Source organism: Ooceraea biroi, chromosome 3 (assembly GCF_003672135.1).
Source record: "Ooceraea biroi isolate clonal line C1 chromosome 3, Obir_v5.4, whole genome shotgun sequence".
NCBI classification, from domain to species: Eukaryota; Metazoa; Arthropoda; class Insecta; order Hymenoptera; family Formicidae; genus Ooceraea; species Ooceraea biroi.
In genome coordinates this window covers 10,272,527-10,296,842 of record NC_039508.1, presented here as the reverse complement: position 1 = coordinate 10,296,842, position 24,316 = coordinate 10,272,527, and the positions used below count along the sequence as shown (strand labels likewise).

General features: G+C 47.2%; 3 protein-coding genes across 4 annotated transcripts in view; 1 reads left to right on the top strand and 2 right to left on the bottom strand.

Moving 5' to 3' along the window:
• LOC105276886 (inositol-pentakisphosphate 2-kinase) overlaps nt 1-14,769 on the bottom strand; it is a 71,693-nt gene extending 56,924 nt beyond the window's left edge. For both annotated transcript variants that reach the window (XM_011334870.3, XM_011334871.3), the window contains exon 1: nt 14,466-14,769. The gene's annotated coding sequence lies outside the window, so the exon portion shown is untranslated. The remainder of the gene's footprint in view (nt 1-14,465) is intronic.
• Nucleotides 14,770-15,684: 915 nt separating this feature from the next.
• LOC105276882 (spindle assembly abnormal protein 6 homolog) lies at nt 15,685-19,004 on the top strand. The gene is made up of 4 exons (XM_011334867.3): nt 15,685-16,048; nt 16,129-16,655; nt 16,721-17,469; nt 17,563-19,004. The coding sequence occupies exons 1-4, from the start codon at nt 15,857-15,859 to the stop codon at nt 18,099-18,101; spliced, it is 2,007 nt and encodes a 668-aa protein (XP_011333169.1). The 5' UTR covers nt 15,685-15,856; the 3' UTR covers nt 18,102-19,004.
• A 398-nt stretch (nt 19,005-19,402) lies between these two features.
• Nucleotides 19,403-22,841, bottom strand: LOC105276881. Its single transcript, XM_011334866.3, has 3 exons — nt 20,636-22,841; nt 19,909-20,544; nt 19,403-19,820 (listed from the first exon to the last, which is right to left on the bottom strand). The coding sequence occupies exons 1-3, from the start codon at nt 21,995-21,997 to the stop codon at nt 19,650-19,652; spliced, it is 2,169 nt and encodes a 722-aa protein (XP_011333168.2). The 5' UTR covers nt 21,998-22,841; the 3' UTR covers nt 19,403-19,649.
• Between the last annotated feature and the right edge of the window lie 1,475 nt (nt 22,842-24,316).

Sequence of the window (24,316 nt, the reverse complement as noted above, 5' to 3'; positions counted from 1 at the left end):
TGAAGGATGGCGTGGCGTGGTTTGAGCCCCAGGTGTTCAACGAAGGTCATTACATATTCGAGAGAGGTAAAAAAGCGAGATGCCTAGCGCGATTATACGTCGCAAGTTGCGAGCTCAACCGCGCGGCCACGGCGCTGACCGTTTTCCGACCCACTGGCTTACAGCGGCTTGTTGATTAATTTACGGCAAATCGAGCGTAATTTTGTGCGAGGAACAACCGAAGCGCGGAAACGGGCTTCAGGCGGATACGATTTTTACGAAAGAATATCACACAGTTGCATCCTGCGCGTTCACCTTTCCGAATCTCGTGTTATGAGTTTCTTGCTCGCTCATAGTCACCCTCGAGTCTGCCGAATGGTAGATAACTAGGCGGCAAAACGGACACTGAGTAAGTCGTATGCGCGTTACATAATAAGCTATGTGTCTCCATGAATGGACGTTGTCTGGTTTATGTACTCTGAGATAGCCGGCGCGCCGCGGCGCGTCGAAAAATCGATGGCGACTTGGAGTTTTATCGTGAGGCTTTATCGTGGGGCTTTATCGTGAAGGAGGCTCTTTCGGCAGGCGGTATCCCATCTCTCTAGCCTGCCGTACCCATAACTGGGTTGGTACGCTCGCGCGAGTACAGAACCGCTCACTACGTGCGTGGAGTGCACCGATGCTCGCACGCATACTGGCGATCGATGCTTGCAGGGCGCGGGGAAGGGTAGCGAGGTCACGACTACGCGGGCAGGCGAGGGGCGAAGGGGTGCAAATAAAACGAGACTGTGGAGACAGCTGGTCGTTCCGCCCTCCGGGACAAACAACGAGCCCACATGACGCAAATGCGCGTACACACGCACGCGGGCATGCACACCGACGACGAGCCCGCGGGTCCCCCTGATACCACCCTCGGTTCTTGCGCGATTTTCAAACACACCCCGAGATACGGGAACTTTGGTCGAAAGGGACTTTTGTCGATAACGGACACGTTAACGCGTTCGCCGGCAAGCGTAATTTAGCTGACGCTTAAGTCGGATTATTGAGATTTGAGCGGTAATATGTCTGTATAGTTGTTTTTTTGTTAAATATTTGGTTATGAAGTAAGTTATGAGTATTGAACTTTCTTCTTGTCAAAATCTTGTCGATACGCTTTTATATCTTAGAACGATGATTCAACGAGAGAGAATTAGCGAAGGAACTGACGAGCGCAGTGTTTCCGCTCGATCGCGCCAACGCTGCTCTTATCAGCCGTCATGTTATCGCCCGTCAAATATGTTTTTAATGTATCGTAAGAATAGCGCCGAAAAGAAAAACGGCATGAGCGACGCATATTCGAGGAGGCCTTCCCTTCGAGGCTAATTTGTCATTCGTAGGCTTCAAACGGCTTGATAATGGCGTGAAACCGTTAGTATCAATGAGCCATGAACAGGATGTATCGGCAATGTCACTGACCGTTCAAACATTGAAAAATCACCGAGTATACCCGGCGAAAAAATGTGTACCGATATGGAAGAAATTTTCGAAGCTTCTGAACGTTCTCTGCACCAAAACACGGATTAAGAAGAGATAATTTATGATAATTTATGAGCGACCTATACAATTTTCATAATTCGCATAGAAAGATGTTACGTTTTGTGAAATTATTACGTCAACTCGCACCGATGCGTTCGTGTAAAATTAATCCGGAAATCCATTGTTTGAACGGTACAATAAAACACCATTTATTTACATATTTACGCGGCTTCGCCGGAGTAATAAATCGATAAGTAATTATCGATTTTTTAATTCTATTTTCACGTTTAAATTGCTGTTTAAAGATTTGAGTTTCGCTGCATCTACCGGCGAAGGATTACACGGCAGTGATCAGCGAGGACAGGGAAGTAAGCGACCATCGAACTTCGATCTCTCTAGCCGTTCAATGACTTCCGCTCGCGTCACTTTAAGAGCTTAAAGCCAGCGCCTTGAAAGGGGAAAATTGTCTGGCGGCGTTTTTTACATCTTTTTCTCTTTTTTCTTTTCGTTGCTTTGGCGAGGCGAGAAAAACACGCGAAACGAGGCCGCGTTGGCGCAGGATGAGACGCGCTTATTAGTGGAACGAGGCCAGACCAACGAGGCCGAAGGAACTTCTTTATCTCTTCCTTTAAAAATGGCGCGTACAATCGCCGTCGAAGTCAACGAATTCGTTATCATTGAAGTGCGTGCGTTTCATCAAATTGAATACCAACCCCACCTGCGTGGAACATTTATCCTCGACGCGTAGCAGAAGTTCTTGACAATAGGACTAATTTTTTAGGGGTATCAAGTGCATGATCAATCTGAACATGCTAAGATACGGAGAAACTCATCAGACAAATTGAACAAAATCAGCAGTTTCTTTTCCCAAGTCTGTTTATTCTCGCGATCTCTGCAGCGATACGCTGCGAGATTGACCACAAACGATTAATTACACCAATACTACGTCGCAGATGAAATATAAATGCAAACATCAGACAAGTGCTCGATGCAATCCGTTCGACGATAAGCGATAAGCTTACATGCAGAAAGAGAGAGAGAGAGAGATGATAAACGCGACAAATATCCGATATCGAAAATCGTCACCTAGCGACTGTTACCACAAAAGCTATCTGGAGAACGGATTTCAGCCGACGTGATGTGGAGAAGGCAAGATTGTTAATTTCGGTTTTGGCAGGTACGTGTAGAACGAAACGTTATATTCTCGCGGGAGCGCCATGCCATGACTTGATCGCGCCATCATCGCGGTCCCGATTAATCGCGTCTGGTACATACAGCTTCGCTTCATATCAGTCGCAGTGTTGCCACGTTACCGGCTAATTCAACAGATGCTCAACTGTAACGTCTGCCAAGGGCAGAAGCGGAATGGGGCAGAAGTGGCGGAACAGAACGCAAGTGATCGCGACCGATTGAACGAGAGCGCGCGTTGCAATTCTTTTTGTCGTGCACGTGTACCTACTAGACGTCGCATCACGCGACAGACGTCCCGATTGTTCTCCCCTTTTCCGTCAAGATTCGGCTTCCAATCGATCGGCGCGGACTCGGCAATAAGGGATGACGAATTGCAGACGATTTTTCGAAGCGAGTGGCGCAACGCGCGTCGCTGCAGCCTCGCGGACAAGTGATGCAGAGGTTCCTTTGTTCCCATCGTGTATACGGCCACGTTATATTCATTATATTACGTAATATTTGTCTCGAGTGACACCGCGCATACATGCAACGCAAGCCATGTGCATAAGGTGTCGAGGTTTCACAACTTCACCGAGGCTCATCGTATAAACAACGACCACTATCGTCGTCGGGTACCTTCCTCCGGTCGCGCAGCCTCTGAGGTTCTTCTTGTCGCTTATCCAGCATCGTACAATGCTTTCTCACGCCGTTTCGTCACACCCGGGCAATCCCTTCATTCAACGCGTTCGTTAATAAATCTCGACACTCGAAGCGCGCAATGCGAACGAACGAGTCGCGCTAAACCGGCTTGCAGTTGGCTCGCAATCCGCCTGCAATCGGCTCGCAATCGTCCGCCACTTGACTCGCTCGGATTCATCGACGGCGAGCTCCGGTTCGCGCCGAGGGGTCGTGTCACATCCGCAGATAGTGAAACGCACCCGGCAGGTCGTCGAGCAATTGCCATCGACGACTTTTTCAATCGTCAGATTAAGCTGCAGCGCGAATCGATTCATCGCGTCGAAAATATTCTCGCGCCAGCGCGGCGACGCGTTACGGCGCTGCTGCATCCCCGTCTGCATCGTTTCCAGCGAGAAAATACTCGTCGGATAATTATCTTGGTCATTCGCGCGACGTGAATACACTGACATTTGCCAGCGATCGCGGTTACCACGTGCACGTCTTTCAGGCTATATCGGATAGCCCGTAATATCGCTCGTAACTTTGATCCAACTACTACATCTGAATTCTGAATCGGCGGGCATGAATAGCGTGACGCGCTATTAAACTTTGGATAGTAATAGCATCTGAATGCAGTCGTCATCGCGATACGCAATCGAATTTCGTGTCAATGTACCCGGCGAGTATATGCACGTTACGCCGATTAAATAAAGGGATGCCGCGAATTCACGAATTCTCTTCTGCCGCTTCTTGGCAACGGCGAGTGGCTGGGGAGATGATTTGGGAAAGCTAATGGAATAATAAGACTTTTTACTCGCGCGCTGGCCCCCTTGCGTTTGCGTCATCACGTCAGAGACTGTCTCGATAAAATAAACCACGCGAGAGCCCGCCCCCATTAATTCTCTAATTTGGTCTCGGTTTGGTTCATCCGTCGCTTTGGACTCTGATGTTGCGCAAACTGTTGTACACGATCGCTCCCTTTTCCTACACGATGCCTACGGAAAATATACCGAGCGAGCCACATAATTATCAATTAATTTGCAACCGCTTTCGGCAGCGACGGGGAGCTCCGCCGGGAAACGTATTCTGATTTTGCAAATTGCACGTCGTCGATGAATTGCGACACATGACATCCTTTCGTACAGGAAACGAACGATCGATCGCTATTCGAAATCGATAAATCCCCACGTGCAGACAATCACCGTAAAGGTTGCACCTCTTCTCCGATGCGAACGAATCGACTGCTATCTATTAAAGCGAGCACAGTATCGCTAATCGGGCGGCCTTTTAAGAGCGGCCGTTTGCACCATTAAACTATTGTGTGGGCACGAAATCGTAGTGGCATGAACGGTAGCTCGGTTAAATAACGAGCCGGTATTATGAAGTCCGAATAGCACTCCGCGATCGATAAATAACTCGCTCTTACGCAACGCAGGTACGCGCGATCGCGACGTTTAATCGGATCACCGTTCGCACAACAATCGTTATTACAGCCCCGTCTGATTTTTACGGATGATGAATCTGATCGTGAAACGCCGCATGAATATTTCTAGCGATCTAAATAGGGCAAGGCATAAAAACGATGATACTCTTCCTCTTGTCAGAAAAATTAAGGAGGAAAGTGACGAGAAACGCTTGTGGCTTTGCAACGGAAATGAGTTTCCGTTCGTTCACAGCTGCTTGGATAAATGGATTCCCGGTTAGCCCTAAGCGGCGTAGGCCGTATATCGTGTGCACACACACACACACACGCACGCACACGCACATACACACTGCGCGAGCAATTGACGAGCGGAGCTCGCGCGATCAGAAAGCCGGCGATTTATGAAAACGCGTTTCTTTCTTCGACGGAGGATGATGAACGTGCGATGTGCCGAGGTCCGCAAACTCGTATGTACGCATCTACGTGCATACGGTTTCCGCGAGAGGCTTCGTGGGACCCTCGTGTGCAAGCACGACGTCCCATCGTTACGCATCCCGATGGCGTGACTGACAGACGGAGCGTCATTTCCGCGAAGCCGCTTCCTCCATGACTCGACGAGGAAAAGGACAAGGAAAAGCGGAGCAAAAGCCATGGAGGAAACGATGAGGGAACCTCGTACCTGCGTACCAGTTGGCAGATCGTGCACCCACACGATCGAGATTGCAAACCGGTTTCCTCTGCGCCTCGCTTCGGCTTCCTCCGACTCCGTGAACGGTTATCGATTAACGCTCGTAACCATTCGCCGAAACGACGCGTAAAAATCACCATGGGAAAAGGCATTCGCCGGCGCGTCACTCCGGAACGTATCTCGTGCCATGAAGAACGCAAAAGCTTGACACATGGTCGCAAATCTATCGGTCGCTCTGTAGTGCCATTGTGCTTATAGCGTTCGAGGAACATCGGTGTCCATGGTGATTGCCTCTCATGGTCGCCGTGATCCCCCTCCCCGAAAGCGAAGGCTATTAGGGAGCCCTTCGGATCATAATAAGCTCGATTTCGATGAACGAGTCGCATCATGCACGACGGTCTGTGCGTGTGTGTGTGTGTGCGCGCGCGCGCGCTTTGTATATGTGTCGGTGTATGTGCGTCCCCGCATACAACACACCCACACACGCTGACGAGCCATCCTGATCGTTTTTGTCCGATGAATTCTGACTTTTCCCGAGTAGTTGTCAGAGTCTCGAATGAAAGCGCATGAAAATTTCCTCCTACAGATCGCGTCTGGTACTTCGTAACGTCGAGCCGATCGATACTCACGCACCGGATGGACAAAGCATCGACGCTCAAGTTGGAGGATCCCTATTTGCAAATTAAGATGGGCCGGCGCGCGAGAGCACGGCGTGGGAAGCCACGGGAAAATTGCGTGCAGCGAGAGCGAGAACCAAGGGAAACGAAGGCAGGTAGGGAGCTAGAAACAGAAGGGGGACGACTAGTCGTTGGACGCTCCGTTGAAGCGCGGAGCGAGCGAGCGTCGACGAGCTGAGTCTAGAATCGAGGGTCTTTCACGATGAGACAGCGGCCGCCATAACGACCGGGACGGTGAACGGAGAGCGGTGGCATGGGGGTAGGCAGAGGGTAGGTAGGTAGGTAGGTCGAGGGAGCAGGAGCGCCCGAGGGTTAGAGCCCGTTACGCGACGTAATAACCTCGCGAAATCTCATTTCGGAAAACATCTGCGATGTTGAGGAGAGGAAAAAAAAACTGTTAAAAAATTGCGCGAGCCGGAGAGGTAAATGAGAGATATCCCGATGAAACGCCGGGGTTATCCTGTAGCGAAGACGAATCAGCAGTGCATCCGCGACGAAACGCTCTCGGGGACGATACTTTCCGAAGATTGCGGACGTTCCTCTCGCGCGGAGGACTCTCGTCCCTCAGCTTCTCGAAGCGCTAACGCGTGCAATAAGCATCGCATGCAAGACAATTGATGCACACGAGAGAGAGAAAGAGAGAGGGAGAGAGAGGGAGAGGGAGAGAGCGAGAACGCGCCAACGAAATCGCCTCCGTGAGATGCACCGGACGCGGTGGGGTACACCGCGCATTTACCTACATAGAACTTAAATTTACCGTGCAATTCACGCGCCCGCGAACGTGCGCATCGAGCACACTCGGTTATATCGGGTCACTGCATGCTTTGCATCAATCTTCTCGGACAATTGTGGGAATATGAAGTGCACGTGTACAATATGTAATTGACACACGACGGGAAGATAATTTCAGCTTACGTCAGCATCAACATCTTTTCAATGAGGATCAGACGCAAACGGAGGCCTTGTTGTTACTAAAGTTTTTGACGTCACGACGTAAAATAGCCAATGATCTGACGTATGGACGAGACACCCTTTACACGGGACGCTTAATGCAACGATCGATCAGCCGGAGACCTTTTCTCTGCAAGAACCCGAGCTTGAGGAAACTCGGTTTTTCCGGAGGCGTTTCGCGCGATCTAACGGGTCAGAAGGAAGTCGACGCAGCTGACCGGCACGATCAAAGCGGGGCGCATTTGAATACATCGCGAGACACGCGGGTGGGTTCTTACCGGCGTTACTAGATCGTCCTGCCCGTTCCATTAAACGGAGAAATCCTCTCCGTGCAACGGCGGCGGTGACCAACTTTCATCGGACGAGATCAAAACCGAGATGTATCCTCCGCTCGATCCGATCTCTCCTAACGAGAGACGTCACAGGGCGGAGAATCCGCGCGTGATTCCGCCGCGCGGCGTTGCCGAATTTCCCTTCCGACAACAAAAAAGTAGCCATACAATGTAGTGTGTATGTGTGTTGTTACAGAGAAGGGGAGCGTACGCGCTGGGAGAGGATGAAAGAGAGAGAGAGAGAGGAAGAGAGGGGAGCAAGAGTGGGACCGCATGAAAGCCACTGAAACAGGGTAGGGTGGAGAAGAGACGGAAGAGACAGGGGAGATTGGCCAGTAGCGTAAGACTGCGGTAATTTATAGTTGGTGTTAAACAATATTCCAGGGAAGAAGCAACGTCAAATTTTCGTTTCAAGCGTCAGATGAAAGGACACGGCATGGCACGTTTCATTCAACATTACGGAAACGTGATCTTTCCACCCAAGTTCTCACACTTGACAAGAACCACAGCAACAAGAGCGTCGCATCGACGCGATTCAATGAAAGATCCGCCGCTAATCTGCAAGCTCAACAACGAGAGCTCGATCGAGGAAGCGTCGCGTAGAAATGCAGAATTGAAACACGCGTATCCGTGTGTGTGTACGACGAAAAAGGCTACCAAGCATATATGATGCACACGTGTCCCTCAGCCCTTCCAGACGAGCGACATTTCGCAGTCTGTCATCGAAGTTCGACGCGTAATGCCGACTTTCGCTGGCAGATGCGCGATAATGTCTCGCAGCGGGTTGTAATTTCGCAGAGCTCCGCGAGCCGGCGACTCATCCGTCCCCTCCCCTGGTACCCCGGAGTCGCGGGTACTTTTTGCGGGGATCCTCTCACAAAGGGAACCGGGCGATCTCCCGGGGGCCACCCCTCGCGCGATTACGCCAATGAGCCGACCCAGCGAGGCAGCACGGACTGCCAGCCGGCTGCGCTGTTGCCAAGCGGAAACCACAAACCGGCGGCATTTTCTTCTTCCATGAAGACACGAACAACGCGTTCCGCTCGCCTACCGTGTTACCTCGTGCACGTAGGAGGCACTCCACCATAGGCGGAAGGGATGGCTCTTCCGCGGAGGGATAAAGTTGGAATGAAAATACAATCAGACGGAAGAATGAGATGTAACGAGTAAGACGGAAGAGAGACGGATCGCCGACGCACAATGAGACATCAGCTGCGAAAAGCGACGAGTCAGACGCAAATAGGAATAAACAATCTGCGGCAGCGGTACCAGCAAGACGCTTTTCTCATTGTTTGCCGGGTATCGTTATCAGTATGCCGCACTCGACAATGCACGTAACGATTCGTTTACGATGTCTGAGATAATAGCCGGTAATCCCGACAAACAGCATGTGAAAAAATACGCTTATTCGCCCACCACGCGTACCTCATTATCGTAAAAACAAACAATGAGCGATAATAATGATAATTATTATCAATGATAATTATGCATCGCCCCTTCCACCTGCTGCTGGCAATTTTAATCCTACGTGCAATTAACGCGGCCCGTGTATCGAGGCATTGTGCAAATTACAAATATGTTCTCTTTTTTCTGAATTTTTTCTTTTTTTTATTACTGAATTCTGATGCAATCACTGTGGCTGCCGACTATCTTATGGCGCTTATTTTACTCGAAAAAATAAAATATTACTCCTATTAAATGTGCGTATTCCGCCGTCTCGCTATAAATAGCGAATTAAGTAGAAAGGCTATTTGTATCGTGGCAAGCAACAAGGAAGGCAGATAGATCGCGAGACCACGTGGCGATGCACGCGCACATTCGAATGTCGCACGTGGCACGTTCGAATTGGTTAAAACAATTCTGTCGCGTGATGCTAAAATTAAATCGACACGCGTTCTGCCGCGACGGCTAAATAATAGACGCGCTAATTTAGCCGTTCCGCTGATATGGCAGGATAACTTGAAAGGAATCGTATTAAAAAGAAGTATGATTCACATTTGACGCTCTCTCGCAACACCCGATGCCGCTTTTGGCTGGCCTGGGAAATGGGAGCATAATGGGAAACGAGAATAATAAATTGTCGGCACGCACGGTCGGATCGGGTTTAACAATTGTTTCGGCAAACGCGCGCTCGTTCGCGCATTTCCTTGTTCTTCGCGCAGGAACTAACGCACGCGAAACACGTAGAATTTTGTAGGAAGTAATTAGAATTTTAGCTGCGTAAAACTCACTGCCACACACCACGCTTCCTCGTTACGCCCGTGTTCTACACGAACGAGGTCGTATTACGACGGCCACGCCGTGCTACACTCATAATCAATTATTTCCCTGATATCGAATACGTCGCGCGAAGGAGCAAAACAAGAAGAAACGTGCCAGAACGTTTCCGGTAGCCGTTCGACGGATGAAGAGGCATCCGATTACACAAAAGGTGGTGCACGACCAGGCAGATTCGGATAGATTTACACGGAGAATGCATCGCAACTGTCATTTTATTGATAATACCGTGGAACCTTTTTTTGCTGTTCTAAATAAAAACGCGAGATAATATAGAACTGGGAGAAGAGAAGAGGAGAATAGCGAGAAGGAGCTGGAGAGAGACACAGTGGGATAATTGCTCGAAAATACGTAACTGTAACTGCTAATTAACATTAATAACAACATATCAGATCCCGGCAATAAAAATATAAGATAGTATAGGACAGGTCGGAACGGAATAGAATCGCGTACGCGGACTACAATGGCACAGCGATGCTCAAATCCGTGCTCTGCGAATCTCCCCGCAGCGGATCCTCGTGGCGCGATCAATCTCGGTTGTTCTTTACATAATCGCGATCTGATTTTTCCTACTTCGTATTGCGAAACGCGCAATTCGCATTACTTCGAGATCTCAATTGAAATCTCGATCGAGAGAAAGGTTGCGATGAGACGAGGGAAAGCGGGGAAACCACTGCGATAGGCCGGATAGGATGGTGAAATAACAGAGAAATGGCGAGATACGATGCGCAACGAACAACGGCACGAGCAACGTAAAGCAACACGAGCGACGAACGACGAGGGGGGAGCGAAGGGGGCGACAGAAGACAATGCAAAATTGCACGAAAATCCGCGTGCCGGAAGACTGAAATTGTACCGGCCGTTCTTGTTTTGTTTATTCGCACGACGCACGAAGCGACGGTTTACGCATTTACGAAGTCCCTTAAATAGTGCATGGACTTCCGGCATTGGACAGAGATGCGTCGAGGCGGAGGCGGTGCGTGTTAACCCACGGTAATAACGCACAAACGCACGAAAACGCACCTAGATGTTCGGATGTGTTCCCGCGAGTCGGTATACTGATCGTTTACATAAATTTGCAACCGCGTCGTCGATCAAAGCAGAAGGTGCGTGCTTACATCGTTCTCGTTACGATTCGATTGCGCGATGGTGTTAAACGCGTAACGCAAAGCATACATTTACTCTCTGTCTCTGTCTCTGTCTCTGTCTCTCTCTCTCTCCGACAATGTGGCAGGAAGTTTCGCAAAACATGAAACGTCCCAGAAACAATGGAGACTGAATTTTCCGGCAAGTGCAGCAAGTCGCGCTGTTATAGCATGCGTAATTGACATCGGTGCAATTACATCGAGTCGGATCGCAGAGCCTTCTGCGTTAAATCGATGTTTCGAAGCGCGAGGACGACGTAAAACAGCGCGATACTTGGGGCAGAACTCGTCAAAGTTGTATTGTCAATCGGGAATAGATTACGGCGCGCTGCAAAACTGTTTTGAGCACGAACGCGCGGTGTGCATGTATACAACGTAGGTGTACGTGCTATTGATTAATGCAATGCAAAAACGCCGCCGGCGCATTTCTCATGCGCATTGTCGCACGTCCGCTCTGGGCGATAATTAAGTTTCTGGCAATTCGACGAGAAGAAGGAAAGAGGACGATTCAACGGACTTTATACCGTGTCGTCTCTACCTCACGCGCGATGATCTGGAATTTCTTCCAGAGATTAGATCGCTTAAGAAATTGCACGCCAGCACAGGAGATATCGAAACGTTTTTAAACAAAAAGATTATGCGCAACGGGAGTGCTATCGGCGCGATTCTAGCGAGCATAGGTAGGCTGCAAAACCGCTTGCACGGCTGGCGATTACGATTACAGTTACGTGAGCTGGATCTACGTTTCGCGGCCTGGACTTTCGTGAAAGACGAGTCGGCTACTTCGCCAGTGGATATTTTTCATAAGCTCTTCAGACGTACGATCGCGCGTGATTTAACACGTTTTTAACACGAAACGCCGTAATTTCCAGCAACTGTTAAACTCGAAAGCTATTGTTAAACGAGAACAATGTGGAATCCAGCAGTGGAACGAACTGACAAATCTGCTCGAGTCTGATTTTCGCTGTGGAGATCGAAACGTACGTCGAAAAATTATATCCGATTAAAATGACGCAGAAATCTCTACAATGACGCGACGCTTCGGCGAATAGCTCCAACAAATCCATGATGGGGAAAAAACCAACGCGATGGAGGCCGATTCCTCCCGCCGATGACCTCGAAGCCAATCGGCAATTTTACAATACCTTGGCCTCTCGCGTTTGTGAGAGCGAGCGAGAGTAAGCGAGAGAGAGAGAGAAAGAGAATAAGCGAGCGCGATGTTGCCACATCTCTCAGCGCAGGCTATGGACCGTCCAAATACGCTTCTCCAGAGCCCTACGCGGTCCTCTCTCTTCTAGCTCGTGGACCTTAAGGCGACGCGAGCGATATGGGCATATCTCTTTAAAGCTAGTGCCAGCGGCATGACAGTGGTGCTCACGATCGATAGCTCGCACATTGCGCCCAACGTCTACGGATAAAGAAAGAATTTACGTCCGTGCGTGCGGACTGCGTGAACCATCGCTGACTGATTTATGTGGATGATGCACGATCTACACGTGTGTATTACACTACGTGCATGACAACAGTATACTCTCCCCCTCCGAAAAAATAAAAAATAATATCTCGCAGGATCTCAATTCGGAGAAGCAGATGTATCGAGATCAATCAAAACGCTCTTAAATGGAAGAAGAAATATCGTCACGTATATACGCGTCGATTCAACGACATCGAGCGATGCCGAGCGATGAATCCGAACCGATTACGGGCTTCAAAGTAACAGGCGTTATTACGTGGAAAAGAAACATAAGAAGAAACTCCGTGTGGCGAGCCAGGTATACTCCTCGGCTCCGATCAGGTGCGTCGGATAAAACCTGTTGGTTCGCCTTCCTCTTTCCCTTTGTGAGGGGGACAGGTGTGATTACAGGGCCCAACAATTTTCGATTCAGCCGACGTGAACGGGAACACGAAACGAAACGAAACGAATGCAGGAGAGCGTAAATGAACACAGACCCATGGAAAATCTTGGTCGGGGGTCAGGGATCCGATTTTTCCGGTCCGAATGCACGCTCGTGAATTGCTCGATGATGAACGACTTCACATACGAGAAACGCGGACAAAGGCTTCGCGAGCGCGCGCGTAACCGAGCGCATTCGGGATGCGCGGATTTGCGAAACGCACAATAAGCGCCCTCGTTATCGTGAGCGGCCACGGGTGAGTCATAACCGAGTCTAAAGCTCCACTTTTGCCATTTGCGCTTTGTTACTTTCCGTGTCCTGGGAACTATCGCGATCGCGCGAGAGGCAGAGAAAGAGAGACGGGCTCGAAGTTACAAACGAGATTTCAGAGATTTTTAAGTCTACAGTTTCGCAATTTCTGTGTTCATTATCGCTGTTGCTGATAAATCGATTTCAAGAATTAATGGAGTTAATGAGAACACTGGAGAGCATAGCAACCGGACATTTTTATTATGCATACTAAACATCGTAAAGGCAGTGCTAAATATACGAATCCGTGCGAATGACGACGACTACGTCGATCGATTGCGAAAGTCTCGCGCGATTCGGCTTGTGACGAGATCAGAGAAACGAGAACGATTACGTCTATTTTCGCGTAACACGCGCGCGGGGGTTTCCTACGGAGTCGCGTGCAAAAATATTGCGCCAGATGCACGCATGCGCAAGCAAACATTCGCGCGGTATATAAGATCTGAAGTGCACTGACCCCTTGGCCGCCATGCGAAAGGCGACTGTGTAGGAAAGTGATAGTTACGAATACGTGCGTTCGATTGTAAACTGCTCGTCGCTTTATTGCTTCCCTTTAAAGCCGTGATACCGACTTCCGCCTATTTGATATTAGCGCATTGCGACTGCCAACTATCTTTTATGCAACGCTCGCAGCACCAAGTCATCGAACGATACGCCCGTAATTCTTTTTGTTTCTAGGAACTGATGATAATGCTAGATAGATGTGTGTGCATAACTTGTAAGAATACACATTTTCGATCGCAGTTTGCATTACATATGAGTATCATGATATTCATGATACATGTAACGCGTGACATATAATTTCGCTTTAAACAAGAACAAAACGAGTATCGCAAAGATCCCATATTTACTGAAGTAATTCTTTTAGTGTACGAGAAATTCTGAGAAATACGCGGAAAATGTACATGTATGTATGTGTAACGTGCACATAGTTTATTCTTATTTACATAATTATCCATTAAATATATATTAAATATATATTTCCATTTACTAACTTGCTCCAGTAAATCGTGTCAAGTGCTTAAAAAAAATATTGGAAATGTCAAGTTACCATAACGAAGCATTTAATCAGAAAGAACATGCTCTAACCAGAATTAGATCCCGATACTTAATCCAATTAATAAGTATATAACGCGATTAGTGCAGTCATCAAGCGAGCAGTGGATGCTCGTGATCGCGAGCGAGTAAAAGGGAAAGAAAAAAAGATCGCCTAGGAAGTTTCACAACGGCCGTCAGGGAGCAGCACCTCCCACGCTCGCAACTCGCAGGCAATGGGGGGTTCGAAAAGGCGCCGCGAGCACCACCGGCCGACGTGTTCGGGAACACGCGGCTGAATTCGTAAATGATAAATTTTGTGCGTTGTCAATGACGATCGGCCGCGAAATCGATGCATTCCAGGTAAATGACGAGGACGCAGGGTACTCACGTGCTGCTCTCCGTGCCGCTCCAGCGGTCACGTCCGAGCCAGTAACCGCCGTGTCCAACCGTCAACCGTCGTCAAGGCGCGGGAGCGGAGCTCATCATCCCACTAGGAGCACGGTGTTCAACGCGTCACAAGCGTCACACACGCGCGTTCACTCTCACGGCACCCCGGCGTCGCGACGCGGTGTCTCGATGCACGTCGACGGCGGTTCCGGTCGTTTCGTCGCGGAGATACGCGCGTAACCGAGCTTGTCAATCGCCGAACAGCCGCATGGTATGGCGACCGCCGGCGCAACTCCGAGCGTTCGGCGCTTTAAATACGTCACCGTTTGGGCCGCGCGCCCATTGGCCGCCGCGGCGTCGGCCGGCCAATCCGATGGAGCGCCGCAGGATTGCGCGGGAAGGCAAAGCGCTCGACAGTTATGCGCGGCGAAATGTACCTTCGAGTGGAGTGCAGATCTTAAACCGGTTGGGCATGAGTTTATAGGGCTGATGTGCATTGTCGTTGCGGATATGACGGAATAAAGATAATTGCTGCGATGTTAATTATCTCGAAATGTAATAATCCCCGTATAACCTATTTTGACTAGTCAGCAATGTTTAAATTTTGCACACACATTAATCATGTTTCGTGAAACATGAACAAATTATTCAAATTTGGGTACCATTGAATACCAACCAATCCGATAAGCTCTCATAACAAATTACGTGAGAAGATAAAGTTCAATTACTATACGTATGTCGAAAAGTAAAGCATTACGTTCAAGTCGTTTGACTATTTTGTGTCGTAGCTGATGACTATTCATCGAGACTTATTTCTCCAATCATAATTACACGAAAAAGTTGTCAGGCCGTTCGCTTTCTCCCATTTCGAGACGTCACTTGCTTCTGTTCAACGATACCTAACTTTTACTTTATAATGAATCTCTGCTATCGCGAGTTGGAATGCATCGCACGTTCGCGTTACGCGTGATGGCGATTAACTACGTTTATAGACGAAAGATGATTTGATCAATATGTACCTAAGTGCTTTGCCTTCTTACGAGCCCTCCATCCTCTCGCCGGCGATCGCTTAAAAAGAAGAAACTGTTCATGAGATAAAAGCGTAAAGAGAATCACAAACCTTCCTCCAACATGTCGTCGAGAGAACTTACTCAAGAAGTCAAGAGAACTGCTCAAGGAGCTGGGTTAGTAGCAACGCGTGCCGTCTGGTGGCAGCACTAGCTCGCACGCGGCGTGACTGCGTATATGTGTGCGATGTAAGCAAAGCGGCTTGTGTCGTACGTCGTACGTTCGAACGCAATTTTGTTGGGTTTTCCGTAACGCCGAGTAAATGAGACGCGGTGCGCGACGCGAGAATCGACGAGTGTCTTGCCGAGAGCGCGATCAAGCACGATGAATTATTTGAACAGCACGACGACGGGCGGCACGACCACCGCCGACTCGGGGCTGCAGCTGAACAACGTCGAGGTTCTCTACACGAAGGTGCAGAAGATATACATCAAGCCGCAGCATAAGGAGGAGCGACAGCGGGATCTCAGAGTCAGCGTCGAGATTCACGCCGGCATCAGTCCAGTTTGCCACAAGGTAAACCTCCTTAAGCGTCTTCCTCCTCGACTCTTGCAACTTTGACGTATGGACGTTAATTGTTTCGCTTCCTGTTTTAGAGCCTGAACGTTTTGCTGAGCGACGATGACGATCCTTGCCTTCTCTACTCCCTGTTCATCACCGAGGAAGATTTTAAAGTGCTGAAAGCGCAGCAGGGCCTCCTGGTTGACTTCCATAACTTTGCTACTCAGTTGAAATGCTTGCTGGAGCAATGCCAGGCTTCGGGAACGAGCCTGCCAAAGACTCCACCGAAGTTTCTTCTGCTGTTGGCTGAAGAGTCTGGAGATTGGAACTTCAAGTTTGTGGAGACGAACAATTTCAAGCACCTCTGTCACTTGAGTCTAAACATATCGCCTGCTAATGACGCCAACTTGAAGACGCACATGGCGATGAAGATTAAACAGTTGAAAGAGAATATTTTGCAGCACAGTAACGACGTGATTGGTTTGAATACCAGGTTGAATGATTTAACGAACAAGCTGGAAGTAAAGACGAAAGAGCTGGAGCAGTTGGAGCAGAAATGCCTAGCTGAGAAGAATCAGATGCAGATGAACTCGTCGCAGCAAATAAGTATAGAGAAGGACAGGTATGCATTACGTAGAATATCGTGAATGAATTTTTAGTACTAATCGTGCTGATTTTATCTTCCAGATTGTCTCAAGCTCGACTGGAATGGCAACGACAAAGCGAGAAGGAGAAAATGGAAGTTGAACAGAGACACGCTGAGACCGTGAAACAATTGCATACAGAACTTGCCGAATTGCGGACACAGAACATGACATACAAGGACAAGCAGTCCTTGTTAGACGCTACAAACGCGGAACAGATCAAGCAATTACAGAATCTCGAGAAGGAGCTGAATATCGCCCAACGAGATCTCGCGCTGCTCAAGAAGCAAAATTCGAAATTGGACGTGGATTACCACGATAGGGATAAAACCGTTAACAGCTTGCGTACGAAAGTAGCTGTACTCGAGCAAGAATTGAAAGACAAGACGGTGATCATCAATAAACATATGGAAATGTTAAAATCGGGTAAAGAACAGAAGCAGCACTTGGAGGAGCTTTTGATCGAAAAAGACAATCAGTTGCAACGCAAACAGAATTCCCTGAGGAGCCTGAGCGACGAATTGGTAAAGGCTAACGAGATTTTAACGAAACTACAAAGTGAGCTCGCTTCGTCCAAGTCGAAATTAAAATTGAGGACAGGTATAGCACTCGAGCAGGAAAAATTGTTGGATACCAAGCAGAAGGAGGTCGGCCAATTAGAAACGAAGATGGAGGGTTTTATCAGAGACGCGAAGGATGCGCAGAGTAAAGTAGACGAATTAAAGGAGCAGGTGAAAACACTGCAACATCAGTTGGAGGAAAAGGAAAAAATCATAAAGAATAATGATAATGGTAAAGCCTGATTACATTACTTTCTTATCTTTGTTAAGCATCCTGATATGCAGAAGCTGATATTAACACGATGCTTTTATCTTTCTTTTTCAGTGATCAGCTGGTTGAATCGGAGATTGGCGGATAGTCAGCCGTTGCAAAACGCTACTGCTAATCCAGCTCCGGTTACGGTTCCGCCTTCCATTCCGCTAACGTTACCCAGAACGAACAAGTTATTTCCTAATCGATACGAAACACGCACGCCCGCGCCTAACATGATGCAGCCCAGTACGTTGTCGGGATTACTGAAAAATCCAAACATGCAAAATTTGAACATTAATCAGACCACTCGTACGACAGCTCGATCGATGGGTGTCGGTGTGACGGACAGTTCCGGGTTAACTACATTCAAGAGCGGTCAGATTTCGAGCACCAGCACGCCTATGGAGCGTTTCAATTTGTTGAACAAGACCTCGGGACATCCGTCGACATCGGCGCCGATTATAATCGAGAATAACAACGGCCCGGCGATAATGTCGAATGGTACAAAAGCGAAAAGTGCGAGTGTCGGTCTGCAGGGCGGATTGAGGAGAGCGGGTTTGTCCGACAAGCCCATTTTACCATCGGCGTATTTTCCCAAGACTCTGCATTAATCAAAGCGTCGAGGCCGCCATAGAAACTAATAAGTTAAATTTGTATCTAAAATATTTTAATAATCAAAACGTAGAGAAATGACGAAACTGCAATATTGTCACTGGCACGTGACGATATTGCAAGTTTATCGTTTCGGAGATAGTACAAATGCAATACTTGTGTAAGAATGATAGAAGTATTATTTACAAGACATTCTTTATGAGGGGGAAAATATCTAACAATTCTTAATTTTACATTGGCACTTTGTTTTTATACATGAAAATATAATATATAGATAGCATGAATTTGATCATGTCGTGTCAATGTAGGATTAATAATAATATATAATTTTATTGTACATAGCGATACGGACTAACATATATTCCGATCTCCATTTGTTACGTAAAGTGTCTACGATTACTGTATTAAAAGACTTTTAACTTACAATCAACTTTTTACTAGAATTCGCTTCGATATTATTATATTGTTATAAGTACAATGAAAAATTTTAATATACAGAGATGATCTTATGAGAAAGTACGTTCTAAATCGAGACATACAAAATACAATGTGTAATGATACACGTATGTACAAAGTTGCAATTTATATATACATGTAATAAGACCAAAAATATCTTTTATCGAACAATTTTTACGTCTCGCAATTTTAAATCGAAAGTTTTGCGTGTAACTGCACTTTTTAATCTACAACTTATAAATTGTGGTTCTATGTTAGATATTGTTTCGAAGGTATAATTGTATGACAAATTTAAAATGGATGGAGGAACTTAACATGGCACACGTTTTCTCAATCACAATTGCGATCTCTTGTGTAACTAATCATTAGCCTTTACATTATTACTAGATTCGTATTTCTTTTACGTGTACAATGTACTAAACACATTCTAATAGGTACCTGGAAAATAATTATAGTTTTGTGGTTTTTTATATAATAGCTATATATTTTTTTATATATAAATGAAAGTTGTAAAAGAAGAAATATGTATATAAAGCTCTCTAATTTTACAATTTATAACTATAAAAAATAGAATAAAGCTATTAAGTAAATACAAAATGCAAAAATGTGCCTTAAAAAATGTGTCGCAAAATAGATTAAAAAGTTTCGCTGTATAATGTTGTAACGAAAATCTTTACTAAAAATTACTCGGAACGTGGAATATTGATTACGGTATTGTACAAACGTTTTAAATCTCACGTAAGGTACAAATGTATCGAGTAAATCGAATTTTGTCAAGCATTGTCGATTTATTAAAATTACATAAATAGAGCAACAGTATTAAGTATAATAAATAGAGATAAGATAATAAACAAAAGATTTCGTATATTTTACTCCTTTTGTACATAAAATTATAATAAATGTCTATATCATATAAGGAGTCACAATGTGTTCTGTTCATGTATGGAAAGCTGCCAGTCTCGTGAAATAATCGAACCCAAGTGTTCCTTTATAATATGATAAAAAATATCTGCTGGTCATTATATTATCTATAAGTTTAACAATATAAAGCGCGTTGCCAGTATTAACAAAGCGGTAATTTACACTTTCTTTCACTTGGTTTCAATCCGTTCCGGAGACGATGATACTATGTCGTTCTGCAAATTTGTACATCCTATATTTAAAAGCGGCAAATCTATTCGATTACGCTTGCGGATGCACCTTGGACACGGTTTGCTGGCGTCTAAGCACTCCGCGTGGTACACGCCGTTACACTTTCCACACTGCAAATAAATTGATCGTCAAATTAGAAATAAATTGCAAAAAGTGGGGAAATGTGGGTGCGGGGAAAAATGATGATATGCCACTTACCCGAAATGTAGATTCCAAGTCGAAGGGATAAATGGCCCTCGGATTATCGCATATCTCGCATATAAAACCCTTCTGTTTACAAAGCCAACAGTTCATCACGTGATCCTTCGCAAACTCGACAACTTTTTGAAGTTGCTGCGCGAGAATCCCGTTGGGTATATCGAGAAGGTCGGAGATGGCGTATTGGTGGACATGGTCGTACAAATATTCCCTCATCGAGACTTTCTGCTGCAAGGATTCGATTATGGGCTCCCGACACGTAAATAAATACGCTCTCAGGAGATTCAATCGAATTCGCAACGACTGTAATTGAGCCATGATATCGACCGCCATGTAGATCTTCGGATTCACGGTCTTCAGATTTATCAGGGCCGAGTCCTTTTCCAAAAATTCGGCGGCTTTTCGAGAAACGGAGTACTGCTTCAAGTCCCAATTGTGAATCATACGTGACGGTACGACGTACACTCCCTCTGCCATACAGTCCGAACAGAAATAGTGTCCCGAGTACGAGCACACGTGCGCCTTGGAAAAAATCATGCCGATCGGATGACCGCAATCGAGACAAGTATAATCCTGTATATCTAAACCTTTCTCCCTGGGTATGTAACATAATTGCGCATCAAAATCTACCACAACCTGCAACAGAAAGAAACGCAGATATTATATTAATTGCTTAATCGCTGAATTTTTATAAGGCGAAAAGATTAAAATCATGAAGATCCGGCACCTTTTGCTTGGAACGCTCAGCTTTCGATTCTTCCTTGAGATTAATCCTTTTCTCTGAGTATTGGTTCATGAATTCACGCATTTCTGGCGGTGTATTCTGTGTATTTTGATAACTTTCAATGAGTGCTTCGTATGAGCTACCATCGCCGGGTGTACGAGGCGCGTTCGCTCCAGATTCAGATATCACAGATGAAGCCAGAGAAGACTCGTCGAACGACGTAGACCATCCTAATTTGCCCACGAATTTCCCTAATGAATTTCCTACGGTAGCTGCAGCTGCGTCATTAATGACTTCGTTGTCTTTCGATGCGCTTTCCGATTGCGGGTCTTTTGTGTCAGCGATCGTGTCAACATTTGCATTCTTTTCTTCTGCATTATCATTTGATGTTTCTTCTACTTTCTCCTTCTCTACTACTTTCTCCTTTTCTTCTTCTTTTTCTGCAGTATCTGGAGTACCATCATTTGACCTTTGCGCGACGTCGCTTCTCTGTGTTTCGCTGTTATCACAATTGGATAATTCAGAAAGAATGGTATCAGATCTATTATTTGCTAGAATGATTTTTAGCGCTCTGTCCTCCGTGATGCTCGCGATGTTATTAAACGCCGACTGCGAGGAGTTAAATGATCCTATGCCAATGGAGCTCGCAATGCTTATTGTCTCCATTTCCTCCACACTATCAGTTTCAACATCATTGGTTATTGTCTTTGCTATATCCACCGCACTGACTATGGGGCAAGACTTCATTGGCGGCGACCAGATACCAGCCAGGAGCAGAGGAGTGTTAGACCAAATGTTTAAGAGACTGCTGTTGCAGGCCAAGGTGAAGCTCACGTGATCTAGAGTTTCCATGTATCTCTGCGCGACTTCAACAAGGTCTGGGTCTCTGACATAGGCCCAGTGATTGTAGTACGGCTTCAGGGCTGAATTATCTCGCTTTATGTAGCACAGGTAGTTAGCTAGCATACCATCGTTCAACGTTTGACGTATCCACGCGCGACAATACCCCACCTCGGTGGTAATTTGGCTCAAGGATTGTATCTGCTTGATGAGCTGCCGATGAGAGAACACCAGCAGCGGTCCCCAGAAACTCGGCTGCGGCATAGAGTCGTAGTCGGGGCCGCTCAGGGCCTGCGTCACTCGGTTCAGTAGACTGTCCTTTAAACCGTGCAAAAAGACAGCTTCCAGAACAGCGCACAAGCTTGTGGCCTCGTCGCAATTGCTGACAACGTGGTCGCTGCCGAGCTCGTGTGCACTCTGCATTTCCACGACACTCGTGCTGAGATGCGTCTTGAGAGAGTCCTTGATCAGGGCCTTCTTCTTGCTGCCCGTCATAGAGCCGACCGTCTTCAGTAACGAGTCCATGTTGCCCGCTTGCGTACGTCCCAACGATTGAACGTGATCTGCCTCGGTCTCGTCGTCTAAACATCTTCACTATCACGTGCACGATCAGTCGAAGGATCAGCCGGGGCAGCGACCAAATCCCTTCGTCCTTGTTACCACTGTTTAGTCAAGGTACAAAGGCCATCATCTAGACTGTCTCGCACGATCACGCACGACTCGCGTCCCTGTCGATACTGACGACGATGATACCGAGGAAGCAACAAGGAAGTACCCTCGCGGGGTGATGAAGTCATCTTGCAAAACTGATAACGTCGAGCGCGTGCCGGAGCGCTCGCACACGCCGAGCGTTATCGCGCGAGTCACGAGTACGGGAAGTAGGTTAGATCGCAGAGAAACAAAACAGTCGCATTCCACGGTGCCTTACCCGCTCTCTATTATCTCTCTATTAAACGCGATAGGCATCTGAGTCAGCAGTCTCAATCGACGATTCCGTAAATCGTAGGCGCGTTTCTTTCGACGCGCATTAGATCTCGCAACGTCATCGAGTTTCGCAATTAATTCCGACTGCAAGCCATTCCGAGAACATCACAAGCACCGTCGAGTCAGCTGTTCGCTTCTTCTTCTTAGTGTTTAATGGCACCCGATCCCTTTCAGGTTCGATACGGCCAATTGCAAAAATGAGTGAAATACAAAATACGAAATAACAAGTTGAAAAAAAGAAAACTCGGAACAACCGTTGTGCACCTGACGACTGTCCCCTTCGGAATCCGTCAGCTGTTCGCGAACTACGCGCCACTCGCCAGAACCAAGCAAACGATCGCCTTGCGTCGTTTCTAGGACGCCCGTATGCCTTGAGAATAGTACGCGATCCAACGGCAGGTAGCGCTGCCTATCGCCACCCGCGGCTGCATTCACGCCGGTGAGCGCAGCGAACGAGTGCACCACCGGCCAGGTGCGCCCCGTATCTCATTGCACTTTGCATCACTTGTCTCACCGCGCGTGCTGTATTACACCTACTTGCCCGCGCCACGCTATTTCCAGCGAAACGTCGTCTCTCCCTCCGCTCGACCGCCTCGATTCCCTTTTCAACGGGAACGGTGCACGTATCGAGCGGCGACCACTAATTTGGTAACTAATTATAGATTTCAGATTGACCGTGTCGATGGACCCCCTTTGCTCGTTCGCTCGTAGATAAAATGTAAGAAACGATCTCTCTCTTGTCAGACCGAATATCTCACTTTTGGGATTTCGAAATCGCGACAATTTTTACAATTTATGATGCGATAATCGTGTAATACGTGAGTCAAAAACCGACAAATCGGGACGAGAATCAAATTGACTCTTCGGAAAATTTTACGCTACCTTCACGTTTACCTTTACCTCACAAAAAGCTCTCGGTCACGTGATGTTGGTGTCATTAAAAGCGATAGTGATCACCGGCCGCTTCCAATCCAGTGAGCTTCGGTCGCTACGCTTGAACGATTGGTGCAAGTGACACGATCTAACGTGTTAGGTAACACGACGGCGACGTAATACGTCGCGCAATACGTTAGCTTCTTTAATTGTAATTCTGCCTCAATTATAATTCTCACACTCAAACGTGAGACTATTACTTTGAGAGTAGCGCCGGCCGAAATTGTATAACAACAGACGTACGCATCTCTGATGACATAAACTTCGATTTCGCGCGCGCATAAATTTTCGAAATTTATTCCACCGGCGCAGTCTCAAAGTAAACGACCGCGGCGGCGAGCGACGTCCTTTTCTATTCTCGCTCCTATATTTAGATACGCACTTAGTGCATCTCAAATGTTGGAACAGGTATACCTTGTGTGAATGACCGAATACGCATGACGGAACGATGCGTGTTCTCCGGTTTGACGGCGGTAGAGCGCCAGCACGAGGGAGAGAAGAAGGAAAGAGAAAGTGCAACCGGGCCGAACGGGCGTGAAGGAGATGCCAGGTCGAACACGAGGACAACGGAGCGAATAGTGGAAACAGGGACGTACGTACACACCCGTGCCCATCGCGCTTCCACGTTCGATGCACCGGCGTTGCTTACGCAAGATTTGTAACTGGCACAGCCGCGATGTTTCACCCGCCCGGGATTGATTACTCACAGTTCCTCCAAGCGCGAAAGGCAATACGCAGAATCAAACCTGGAAACTCTTTGAAATATTTCTTAAGATAGATTCAGATGGCAACAGGAGTAAACGTGAACTGTCAGATTAATAAAGTGCTGTCAAATAGTCCAGAAAGGCTGAAGGTGTGATAAATTCTTTAAAAAAAAAGAATAATCACTCCTTACTTCCAAGTTCCAAGAATGAAACTTGACGCTTT

What these genes read in the sequence shown, in the direction of transcription:
- LOC105276882 (XM_011334867.3), top strand. Translation starts at nt 15,857, where the DNA reads ATGAATTATTTGAACAGCACGACGACGGGCGGCACGACCACCGCCGAC. An exon ending in TCAGTCCAGTTTGCCACAAG is followed by an intron (nt 16,049 to 16,128) that starts GTAAACCTCCTT and finishes TTCCTGTTTTAG; the next exon opens with AGCCTGAACGTTTTGCTGAG. An exon ending in ATAAGTATAGAGAAGGACAG is followed by an intron (nt 16,656 to 16,720) that starts GTATGCATTACG and finishes TTTATCTTCCAG; the next exon opens with ATTGTCTCAAGCTCGACTGG.
- LOC105276881 (XM_011334866.3), bottom strand. Translation starts at nt 21,997, where the DNA reads ATGGACTCGTTACTGAAGACGGTCGGCTCTATGACGGGCAGCAAGAAG. An exon ending in CTGAGCGTTCCAAGCAAAAG is followed by an intron (nt 20,545 to 20,635) that starts GTGCCGGATCTT and finishes TTTCTGTTGCAG; the next exon opens with GTTGTGGTAGATTTTGATGC. An exon ending in ACTTGGAATCTACATTTCGG is followed by an intron (nt 19,821 to 19,908) that starts GTAAGTGGCATA and finishes ATTTATTTGCAG; the next exon opens with TGTGGAAAGTGTAACGGCGT.